We start from the raw sequence: 12339 nt of genomic DNA on the forward strand, positions 1-12339 counted from the left end.
ATGAGATCACCTCTCATTGGACACGCCGATCGAGTGCTAAATGGCCACTGTGATTGGCCATTTAGCACGATCTGTGATTGGCTGTGTCCAAGGGAAGTAAACAGAAGGACGTCCAGGGACATCCACCCGGCAGTTAGCGTCCGTGCTGTAGCAGTCTTTTGGCTATAGCGTGGGCGCGAAGTGGTTAACATCAGGTAAAAAAAGGTGTGTGCTTTATCATTACAGATTTATTTTACCCTTTTTTTTTTCTTCACACAGCCTCGGTATTCAGCCATTATGGAGTAGAAGAAGACTGGTGTCTATCTGTGCTTCAGTCTTATAAGGCAGAGAACTCAGGGCACTTTCCATGGTCTGTAGGTAAGTCCCGACAATCATCAGGCCTAAAGTAGAACGCCAACCCTTGAATACACACACACAGTCTTCTTACTAGTCTGGTGACATCACAGGTCCTGAGTGCAGTTCACTGTAATAGTAAGTTGAGCCGAGGCTTCGTGATGACATCCCACCAGTAAGTGGGTCCATGACAGTTGGGGTTTAGAGGAAGTGGACTGAATGATGCTTTATTCAACCTGGAAGACTGGTAAGATCTAGTGATACCATACAGCTTTTTATTTTATTTATTTTTCTCTCGGAAGTTAGGATTAAGAAGATTAAACAAAGGCGACCAAGGGGTGGCAAAAAGGATTGTTACTGTAACCTTGTAGGAGGAGTTTAAATTAATTTTAAAGGCAATAAAAAAAGATCCTCCTTTTCACGTCCTGCTGCTTGCCCCCCCAGAGCAAGAAGCTTGTCACTCCTGAGCCACTGCTCTGCAAGTTCATTCACACACAAAGCCATGGCTCCTGCTGCTGTCCCAGCCAATGAGGAGGGAGAGCCGAGGCTTTCGTGCACATCACTGGATTGGATTGATGGAGCTTGGGTTAGTAATGTGGTGGGGGGGGGGGGTGTTGCACAGAAAGAGAGGTTTATTTATTTTACCTTCATGGATGAAGGTACAAAACCTTGAGCCTTTAGAACTACTTTAAGGGTTAATCAGTGATTCTTTTCAAAATTGGTGGAAGCAATTTTAAAGGATATTTTTACAGCTGATAGGAAAAGATCTAACTCGTTTTGCTACCCATCAGACAACTAACTGGTTACTGGGTGGAGCTGTGTGCTGGTTATGGCAAGACTGGTGGTAGTTGGGACCTCATCCTTCAAGAAGTCCTTTGGGCCTCCAGCTGGATTAAGTGATAAAAAAGAACCCTCTAGAACATTTGTTTAATCCTTTACCAATAGCAACAGAGAGAAAACGTATGTGCCACATATACAAGGGTTACAATGAACCCCATTCCTGTAATAACAATACATTGTAGAACACGCCATAGCCAAGTAGAGAACATGAAACCCCCCTGCGCTTCCCATAGTCCTCAGGAAACACACAAGGTTTCTGGCTTGTTGCAGGCATGTCTTCCTTGCACAGCTCCTATAGCCATTAAACTTGATGGGGCTATGATAATCAAGGGCACCTTAGTCCTTTATAAAATGATGGTAGAGCATATAGGTAATCCAGAGGTTCCATCACAGCTATTCCCACAATATTGTAATAAAACCATGCATGTCTTGAAACAGCAATTTTTTAAATTTTTTCCTATTTGTTATATTTAAAGGGACCCTGTACCACTATTCACACTGGTAAGATATTGCACAATGTATTGATTTGTCTCTGTTCTGTTTAGGAGAGGAGATGAGTATAGAAGGAAGACAGCAGCTGGCTCTGTATCTTGTATGTATTATGTCACTTTTTTTTTTCTGTACTTGCATTCCAGTATTCTAACTCTGGCTTATCCTGTTGGCTTTTAAGGCAGGCCATACACCGTTCTAATCTTGGCCAGTTCAGCAGGAACCGGCCGAGATTCGAAGTGTATATGGGCAGGCTGAATGTACCAAATTGATCATTCTATCAACTTTGGTACAACCAGCATATTGGGTTTTACCTGCGATTGTCGCTAGCAACTGCTAGCAATAATCACTGTCTTCTCGTCCCACTGGGAGAAGACAATGGCCAGGCAGGAAGGATTCCGGCATCAACACTGTCTGTGGTCGCAGAAAAGAATTTTGATTCTTTATTGCTGGCCTAATACAATACAGTATTATCTTTTCTATCTGTACTCATAGTCGATATCCATTCCCCTTTCCAAGAGGCCATAAAAGACTTGCTCTTCAGAAGCACACATTAGTCTGATTCATTGCAAACCTAAGCACCTATAAAACTAAGGATTATTTGTGTTGGCCACATAAAAGCATTCCTTAAATCTTTCACAATTTCTATAATAAAATGTGGTCAGTCAGTGTCATGGTGTTGTAATGTAAATCGCTGCATTGTTCAGTCATGGACTGTTAATTGCAGACTAAATGGTGCTGTGGTGGTGGTGCTGTGCGGCTGTGGAAAATGGACTGTGCAGATTGGGCCTAAGTGCATATCAGTACATTCTACATTGAAGGAAACATGAGCGAAATAGCCAGGCTATCATTGCTGAATTCTCGTTTTCCAATGCTAATTCTTTGGTTTTCTGAGCCTCCGATCCAATATGAGGGCAGAGAAGTGGAATCCGGACACTTCATTTGCTGCAGCATCATAAATTTTAGCAACAGGACGATCTTTTGAAATCGTGCGCCCTTGTGGGTCTGTGTCGATGGCATAAGTTTCACATCGGTTGGAGATGCTTCTGAGCGCATTCAGGATTAATTGACAGGGGCATTTGAACTGCTTCAAGTAGGTTAGTATGCCCATAAACTTAAGTATATACAGTTCATCCAGAAAGTATTCACAGCGCTTCACTTTTTCCACATTTTGTTATGTTACAGCCTTATTCCAAAATGGATTAAATTCATTATTTTCCTCAAAATGATACAAACTATATCACATAATGACAATGTGAAATAATTTTGTTTAACTTTTTTGCAAATTTATTATTAAAAAAAAATAATAAAAATCACATGTACGTAAGTATTTTACATACTTTGCTCAATACTTTGTTGAAGCACCTTTGGCACCAATTGGGCTTCATGCACACGAGACACCTGTGTAAACTCTGCTGGACGCATGTTTTTAAAAGCTGAAACCGGCGTTTAGAAATGCCCGTTTTGCCACGATTTTTACCGCGTTTGCGTCTAGAAGCGTTTAGTTAAGCTAACATCATAGACCCTCCCCAAGCTCAAAAAAACAGTATTAACTATTTCAGCCATTTTGTGAGACCAGAGTGAGTAGCAGCAGCTGTGAGAGCAGCAGTGTACTTGTATTTAGCATGTCACTTGCCACATCACCCGCCACAAGTTGTGGATTGTCCACTTGTCACATCACTTGCCACGTCACCTGCCACAAGTTGTGGATTGTCCGCTTGCCACGTCGCTTGCCACATCACTTGACACAAGTTGTGGATTGTCCACTTGTCACATCACTTGCCACGTCACCTGCCACAAGTTGTGGATTGTCCACTTGCCATGTCACCTGCCACAAGTTGTGGACTGTCCACTTGCCACGTCACTTGCCACGTCACCTGCCACAAGTTGTGGATTGTCCACCTGCCACAAGTTGTGGATTGTCCGCCTGCCACGTCACCTGCCACAAGTTGTGGATTGTCCATTTGCCACGTCACCTGCCACAAATTGTGGATTGTCCACTTGCCACGTCACCTGCCACAAATTGTGGATTGTCCACTTGCCACGTCACCTGCCACAAGTTGTGGATTGTCCACTTGCCACGTCACCTGCCACAAGTTGTGGCAAGTGACATGGCAAGTGGACAATCCACAACTTGTGGCAGGTGATGTGGCAAGTGACATGGCAAGTGGACAATCCACATCACCTGCCACAAGTTGTGGATTGTCCACTTGCCACGTCACCTGCCACGTCACCTGCCACAAGTTGTGGATTGTCCACTTGCCACTTCACTTGCCACAAGTTGTGGATTGTCCACTTGCCATGTCACTTGCCACAAGTTGTGGATTGTCCACTTGCAATTGTTTAAAATATTTTTTTAATGGTTTTTCATCATTTGTCATCATTTCTAAAAAAATTTTTATGTAAAAAAATAGGTCACCCTTTAAAAACGCTTCTAAACGAAAGCGCGGCAAGATGCGGTACCGGTGTTTTGCGTCTGAAACGTGGAAAACGTTTGCGTCTGAACCCATTTTTATGCTTCTGAAAAAACTAGGTTAAACGCAACTGCATAAAAATGGCAAAAAACGAGACTGTGCACATGGACACACAGGATAACATTGAATGAGTCCAGGGGCAGTTGAAAAAGTGTCCAACTGCCTCTGAACACGTGTTTAACAACGTCTCGTGTGCATGAGGCCTTACAGCCTCAAGTCTTTTTGAGTATGATGCTACAAGCTTGGCACACCTATTTTTGGGCAGTTTCTCCTATTCTTCTTTGCAAGACCTCTCAAGCCCCATCAGGTTGGATGGAGAGCGTCGGTGCACAGCCATTTTCAGATCTCTCCAGAGATGTTCAAGTCTGGGCTCTGGCTGGGCCACTCAAGGACATTCACAGAGTTGTCCTGTTGAAAGTTGAACCTTCACCCCAGTCTAAGGTCCAAAGTGCTCTGGAGCAGGTTTTCATCAAGGATGTCTCTGTACATTGCTGCATTCATCTTTCCCTCAATCCTGACTAGTCTCCCAGTTCCTGCCACTGAAAGACATCCCCACAGCATGATGCTGCTACCATCATGCTTCACTGTAAGGATGGTATTGGCCAGGTGATGAGCGGTGCCTGGTTTCCTCTAGACATGACACTTGCCATTCAGGGCAAATAATTCACTCTTTGTTTTATCAGACCAGAGAATTTTGTTTCTCATGGTCTGAGAGTCCTTCAGGTGCCTTTTTGGTAAACTCCAGGTAGGCTGTCATGTGCCTTTTACTGAAGAGTGGCTTCTGTCTTGCCACTCTACCATAGAGGCCTGATTGGTGGAGTGCTACAGGGATGGTTGTTCTGGAAGTTTCTCCTCTCTCCACAGAGAAACGCTGGAGCTCTGTCAGAGTGACCAGCGGGTTCTTGGTCACCTTCATAAGGCCCTTCTCCCCCTGATTGCTCAGTTTAGCCTGGTGGCCCGGTCCCAGGAAGAGTCCTGGCGGTTCCAAACTTATTTATGGATGCTGGAGACCACTGTGCTCATTGGGACTTTCATCACCTATATAACTTACTATAGCCTCTATGCACACAGGTTTTGTTAAATCAGAAAGAATGGGTCACTTTAAGTGGAAAGTTAACAAAGTTTGTAGTTTAAGTGATTACATTTATTGGCTGAGTTGGGTTATTAAAGATGATGCAAGCTTTATAGATGCCTTGCATCCCTTTTTCAGGCTTTATATATTTTCAAAGAAGTATTTTGTGAAATGCATAAAATGGATAAAGAAAACTTTTTATAATTACGAAATGATAAAAGTAGAAATGGCTGGCCTGGCCTGGCCTTGCCTTATGTGGGCCAAAAGTTTGTCCACACTCAATTATCACACCAACATTGGATAAAAGTATGCGGTCATCCCTCCAAACTATTGAGTTTGAATATTTTTCTTTTAACGGGTAGAAAAGTTTTATCAAATAATGCACAGAATGGTTGGTTGTAAAATCAGTCTGTTCAGTACAAAACAGCACATAGGAAAGGGCTGTCAATAGTAAGGCAGAGACATAGGCACATCAGGAATTAAGAGCAGGTCCATTGTGAATACAGAACATGCACATATTACAGACATCCATGTTTTTTTTTTTTTTTTTAAGAAATTATATTTTCTCTTATATTCACCGACCAACACAGCTTTTCTTTGTAACTAAATGGGTTGTATAGCCTGCCATTAGGAGAAACTAGGCAAAATTGTTACACAATACACAGAACTTTAATCCCGCCCCAGGGTGGCGGGCCCCGTGCTATCAACCCTTCCCACTGCTCCTAGTAGCTTCAGTTTTTATTTTGCCTAGCAAGGAAAATTACCTAGGAAACCTTACGAGCCTCTTGGTCCATATTTTTGCTGCAGGTTTGTTGCTTTTTGTGCAAGATGAAAGATCATGTGATCTTCTATCAACTGCCAGCTGGGTGACAGGCTGGTTAATGATATCCTTGTAGTCTCTCCAGTCCGGCCATCGAGAGTGAGCAGGCCGCAGCTAAGGCTCGGCAGGCCATGACATGCCTCAGCTCCAGAGGTGGTTGGTAAGCTTCAATGCTCCGGGTTATACATATGACTGGGCTACTGATGTCTGGATCACAGTATACCGAGGCCAGCAGCCACCCTGTAACTGTGCAGGAGTGGGTCTGTGATGGAATCTCTCCCAGCTCTTCAGGACTGGTAAGTACGGCTCTCCTTGCTTCGGTGGGGTGAGCAGCTGGGCATTCCATGGGGGGTTGATTCGGGGGCCACCTCGCCTCCCTATCTTCTCTCCCAAGTCCCTATCACCCCTCCTTCCCCCCTCTGAGGGGGGGTGGCTGCAGGCGGTGTGTGTGTGTGTGTGTGTGTCACTGTTTCTCACCTGTGGGGGTCTGTGCGGCTGGTGTTGGTCCTGGTCCAGGTCTGGGGGTCCCAAAACCTGTTTATGGAGGTTGTTCCGGTGGCCATCTTGCATTTGGGAAAGCTATAAATTCCCCTGGTGAGCTTCAGCAGCCATTTTCTTTAGGATTCCTATTGATTACATTGGCGGCCATTTTCTTAAAGCCTGAGCGCTTTTTTCACAGCTGGCCTCTTGTGGCAGCATTACATGTGCTTTCTCTTGCTGCTTCCTGTATCCACTTTGTGTGTGCAGGACGCTGGATGGCTCTTTACTGAACGCTGAAGCTGCTCTGCAGATCGTTGCACTGCTGGTGGGAGCTGCTGCTGCTGACAGTTTTCTCCTCTCTGCAACTGGGAACCTCCTAGGGACTACAGGCACTGCTGTGGCTATCACAGCCCCAGGGTAGTAATTATAGTGCTAAGTAACCCCCACCCCATCCCCCCACGCGGCAGCAGCAGGAGGGTGGGACCTTCACTGTTCTAAGTCGCCTTGCAGGTGGCAGACAGGCTAGGGTCAGCATGGCTTCAGAAACTGGTGTTTCTTCCCCCGAAATCCAGGCTATAGCAACTGGGTCACCTGCAGTTAGCGCGGTGCGCATGGACACCCTGACGGCGGTCCTCGACTCCTATGTCGCTAAGATAGAGGGGTCACGTTGCAGGAAAGGTGCACGTAAGAGGCCCCTGCTTCCCCCCCCCCCCCGTCCTCTGGGGAGAGCTCTGATGCAGACTCAGGCCCTGCTGCGCCTGGAGACCCCTGCTCTGACCCATCCGGGCGCTACAAGGCGCTTGTTGGAGCACTTATTTCAGCTGTGCGTGATACCCTGAAGATTCAGGAGCCAGCGGATTCCTCTGCTGATGTACCGGTCCCCTTTGGGCCCCGCAAGCCAGCACATTCACCTAAGGTATTCCCGTATTTGACTTATTTTGACAAATTCATCTACAGGGAATGGGGTCGCCCGCAACGGACCTTTTCGGTCCCCAAAAATTTGGCGGTGCATTACCCCTTTAAGGAAAGCCTTCTCAAAAAGTGGTCGGCTCCTCCGGTCGTGGACCCCCCAGTATCTAGGTTAAATAACGTAACAACAATCCCGGTTGAGGGGACTCCTGCATTCAAGGATCCCACGGACAGGAAGGCCAAAGCAGTGGCTCGTCCCTTGTTTACAGTTGTGGGGTCAGCCGTGCGACCTGTACTGGCATCCGCACTGGTGTCGCAGACACTGACTAAGTGGGCAAAACTTTTGCACCGCGAATTGGGAGAGCAGAATGCCTCCCCTGTCTGCGTGGAGCTAGCGGACCAACTAGTGCATGGCCTTAAGTACGTTTGTGATGCGGCCCTGGATACTCTCCCTCTGCTATCCAGGGCCTCCGTGTCAGCCGTGATGCTGAGGCGCCTCATTTGGCTGAAATGCTGGTCTGCTGACCAGGCATCCAAGAAAGCCCTGACGGATCTTCCCTTCCTTGGCGAACGGCTCTTTGGAGCCTCGTTGGATGACATTTTTAAAAATGCCATGGGTGGTAAGAGTACACTACTCCCACAGGCCAGGAAGGCTAAGGAGCCATGCCGCAGGCAAGGGCCCTCCTTTTCCGCTCACAAGTGGCTTTTTCGTCCGCCCGGTGCTTCGGCGAAATTACCCCAGCCCGACAGGACGGTCAGAAGCTTCCCTGGAACCGCAAGCCTAACAAGCTTGCGAACAAAAGTGCTACTGCATGAAGGTTTGCCCCCACCCATGTCTCGGGTGGGGGGTCATCTTCGGGAGTTTGCAGCCCGTTGGACCTCACGGTTATCAGACCAATGGGTCTGCGATCTGATTACCACAGGTTACAAGATAGTTTCTCTCTTGGTCGCCAAACAGATTCTTTCCCTCCAGCATACCCGTGTCCCAGGTTCGCCGGGAGGCCCTGTTAGGGGCGGTGAGGGACTTGCTGAATCAGGGGGTGATTGTACCGGTTCCGGAATTGGAAGGCTTCTAGGGGTTATACTCAAATCTGTTTGTGGTTCCCAAGAAGGAAGGGGTACGTCCAATATTGGACCTAAAAGTAACTTTGTAAAAGTGCAGAGGTTCAGAATGGAATCAGTTCGCTCAGTAGTCGCTGCACTCCATCAAGGGGACTTCCTGGCGTCCTTGGACATTCAGGATGCCTACCTGCACATACCCATATGCCTTCGGCATCAAAAGTGTCTGCTTTTGGCAGTCAGGGAAGCCCACTACCAGTTTGTGGCTCTTCCTTTTGGCCTGGTAAAGACTCGGGAGGCTGATGCCAAAGTACTAGCTCCAGTGTTGGCGTTGTTGAGACACCGTGGGATCGCGATCGTGGGTTACGTAGACGATCTCCTCCTGAGATCTTCTTCTGCCTCAGAATTGGAGGAGGATGTGGCGATCACCTTGCAGTCCCTGCAAGCATTTGGGTGGCTGTTGAACCTAAAGAAGTCGGTGGTGGTACCAACTCAGCATCTGGAGTACCTGGGGTTACTATTGGACTCCAGGGAAGCAAGGGTTTTTCTCCCCTCAGACAAATTGCTGACTCTCAGATCTGCGGTCAAACTACTGATGAACCGCAAGTGGTCATCACTCCGCTTTTGCATGCGAGTGCTGGGACTCATGGTAGCCTCCTTCGAGGCAGTACCTTATGCCCAGTTCCACACCAGAGTCCTGTAGAAGGAGATCTTGACAAAATGTGACAAATCTGTTGTCCCTGGATCAGCAGATCCAGGTGAGCCAGCCAGTCAGGGGCTCCCTGATCTGGTGGTTGAGGTCCCCGGTCATTCAGTCCGGAAAATCGTTCCTTCCTCTGAAATGGGTGGTGGTCACTACGGATGCCAGTCTGTCCGGCTGGGGTGGAGTGATGGGGATTCAGTCAGCTCGGGGCCTCTGGTCGATGGAAGAATCGGAGTTGCCGATCAATCTGCTCAAATTGAGAGCGATCAGGCTGTGCCTCTACACGTGGTCGACGTGTCTTCAAGGGCGTCCGATACAGTCAGTCAGACAAGGCCATGGCCGTGGCATACATAAATCACCAAGGGGGAACAAGAAGCTCAGCCGCTGCTCGGAAGGTCGCTCACATACTTTGGTGGGCAGAGCGACACGTTCGGGCCCTGTCGGCCATTTACATCCCAGGGGTGGAAAATTGGCAGGCGGACTATCTGAGTCGACAGATGCTGGACCCAGGAGAATGGGCATTGCATCGGGAGATATTCAGGCTGCTGTGCCTGAAATGGGGCACACCAGATAAGGATCTATTGGCCTCCCGGCTCAATCGGAAGGTGCCGAGATTCATGTCCAGGACAAGAGATCCGTGGGCAGACGCGTCGGACGCGCTGGTGGCTCCGTGGGATCAGTGCAAGCTGATCTACGCCTTTCCTCCGCTAAAACTGTTGCCACGTCTGCTTCGCAGAGTGGAAGCCCAGGGGATTCCAGTACTCCTGATTGCCCCAGATTGGCCTCAACGGGCCTGGTAAGCAGACCATGTGCGCCTGGTGGCAGACGCTCCCTGGCGACTGCCGTTGAGAGAGGACCTCCTATCTCAAGGTCCAATCCTTCACCCTGCTTTACCATCGCTGGCTTTAACGGCCTAGCTATTGAAAGCCAGGTAATGAGGAACCGGGCTCTGTTGGACTTGGTGATTCCAACTATGCTGAGGGCGCGGAAATCTTCTTCCAGGAAGATATACCATCGTACTTGGAAGACCTACATCTCCATGTGTGAGGATAAAGGGTGGCATCCGCGCTCCTTCTCTATATCCAGGATCCTGCTGTTTCTTCAGCAAGGTGTAGACCAGAGGTTGGCGTTGAGCACATCAAGGGGCAGATTTCAGCTCTGGCTGTCTTTTTTTTTTTTTTTTTTTTTTTTTTTTTTTCAAAGCCCCCTGGCATCTCGCTCATTAGTGAGCACCTTTGCGCAGGGGGTGCGACATGTAGTCCCTCCGGTGCGTCGTCCGTTACCTCCGTGGGATTTTGACCTGGTGTTGTCAGCGCTTCAGAAGCCACTGTTTGAGGATATCAGGGAGATTCCTCTGCTGACCCTTTCACAGAAGGTGGTCTTTCTAGTGGCCATCACATCGGCCAGGAGGGTTTCGGAACTGGCGGCCTTGTCCTGCAAAGTCGCCTTATCTGGTCATCCACAGGGATAAGGTGGTGTTGCGTCCGCAACCGTCCTTTCTAACGAAAGTGGTTCGGCCTTTCATATCAATGAGGATATTGTATTGCCATCATTGTGTCCTAAGCTTGAAGCACCCTAGGAGGTGGCCCTTCACGCTCTAGATGTGGTTAGGGCTCTGAAGGTGTACTTGTCTGCCACAGCTTCCTTTCGGAAGTCAGACTTGCTGTTTGTTTCAGTGGCTGGTCCTCAGAAGGGCATGGCGGTCTCGTCGGCCACCATTTCCATGTGGATCAGACAGATTGTAGTCCAAGCCTACGCCTTGAAGGGGCAGGTGCCTCCCTTTCCAGTCGCGGCCCACTCTACAAGAGCAATCGGAACATCATGGGCCTTCCGACACCAAGCGTCTGTCGCTCAGGTGTGTAAGGCGGCGACCTGGTCGTCTGTCCATACGTTTACCAAGTTCTACAAGGAAGACATCAGTGCATCGGCTGATGCCTGTTTTGGCCGCAAAGTTTGCAGGCGGCCATGTAGTTGCAATTGAATTTTTTTCCTGGTTTTTCGAAAAAACGCATACTGTTTTGGTTAATGCACTGTTGCATTACTTCCGCAATGTTGCGGTCTTGGGGATCACTCCTGTTGAGGATACCCGGTTATATAGTGGTGTTTTTCCACACGCTGCTGTTTTTTGGTGGGTTTAGTTTCACTAGTTCTCACTTGCCATAGTGAATGACGTTTTTATGCTGTTTTTCCCACCCCTCATTTGGCACTGCTTGGGGGTGTCCCATTTAGTTACAGAAAGGAGCTGTGTCGGTCAGTAAATATAAGAGAAAATAGGATTTTTTGTACTCACCGTAAAATCCTTTTCTCTGTAATTCACCGACCGACACAGCACCCACCCCTCCTTTTTTTTTTTTTTTTTTTTTTTCTTCTATGTTCTACTGCTTGTTGACGTACCGAAGCTGCTAGGAGCAGTGGGAAGGGTTGATAGCACGGGGCCTACCCCCCTGGGGCGGGATTAAAGTTCTGTGTATTGTGTAACAATTTTGCCTAGTTTCTCCTAATGGCAGGCTATACAACCCATTTAGTTAGAGAGGAGCTGTGTCGGTCAGTGAATTACAGAGAAAAGGATTTTATGGTACAAAAAAATCCTATTTTTATTTTTTATTGAACGTTCAAGTTTACTACAAATGGCAGTGCAGGATGCCACTGCCAAACAAAAAAACTATACTCAATAACATAGATATACCCTTGCTCCGCAAATGGACTAAGCAGGGTGCTTCAACTACCATTTGGGGGGCACATAAGCAGGGTGCTTAAACCACCATTTTTTTTTGGGGGGGGGGGGGGGGGGTGGGCACGCGGATATACAGGCCCTGTTGTAAGATATTAGGAAGCATTAATGCATTTGCCCACCATTGGAAAGGAAGGATAACAACAAATCTTACAGCTTCCAAAACCATAGAGGCTGAAATTTGGATAAATGAGGGGTACCGTCACTCAAAGAGATGCAGTTAGGCAGTAACACTCCCAGAAACTATAATAGAAGGGGGTGCAGGACATCAGTAAAAGGACCTTGGCACTAAGAAATTAAAGGTGAAAACCAAATTGTTTATTGATTATGATCCAGGTTTTCTTATTTATATCAGTACTGTATTAATGCCCATGGTTTTTGAATGGGCTGTCCCACAAGCTCATATAGGTGTGATGAACGGGTGTCTAC

General features: G+C 47.7%; 1 protein-coding gene across 1 annotated transcript in view; it reads left to right on the forward strand.

The window, feature by feature from the left end:
* The window catches only part of ABHD16A (abhydrolase domain containing 16A, phospholipase), a gene marked incomplete in the record, with an annotated part of 96222 nt that overhangs the window by 81547 nt on the left and 2336 nt on the right, over positions 1-12339 (forward strand). Inside the window, 2 exon segments of the mRNA XM_077460436.1 lie at positions 259-357; positions 1719-1765. Of these exon segments, the coding sequence (XP_077316562.1) occupies positions 259-357; positions 1719-1765 (146 nt within the window).

Source organism: Lithobates pipiens, unplaced genomic scaffold (genome assembly GCF_037356315.1).
Source record: "Lithobates pipiens isolate NorthernLeopardFrog02 unplaced genomic scaffold, aLitPip1_a1.2 Scaffold_1, whole genome shotgun sequence".
NCBI lineage: Eukaryota > Metazoa > Chordata > Amphibia > Anura > Ranidae > Lithobates > Lithobates pipiens.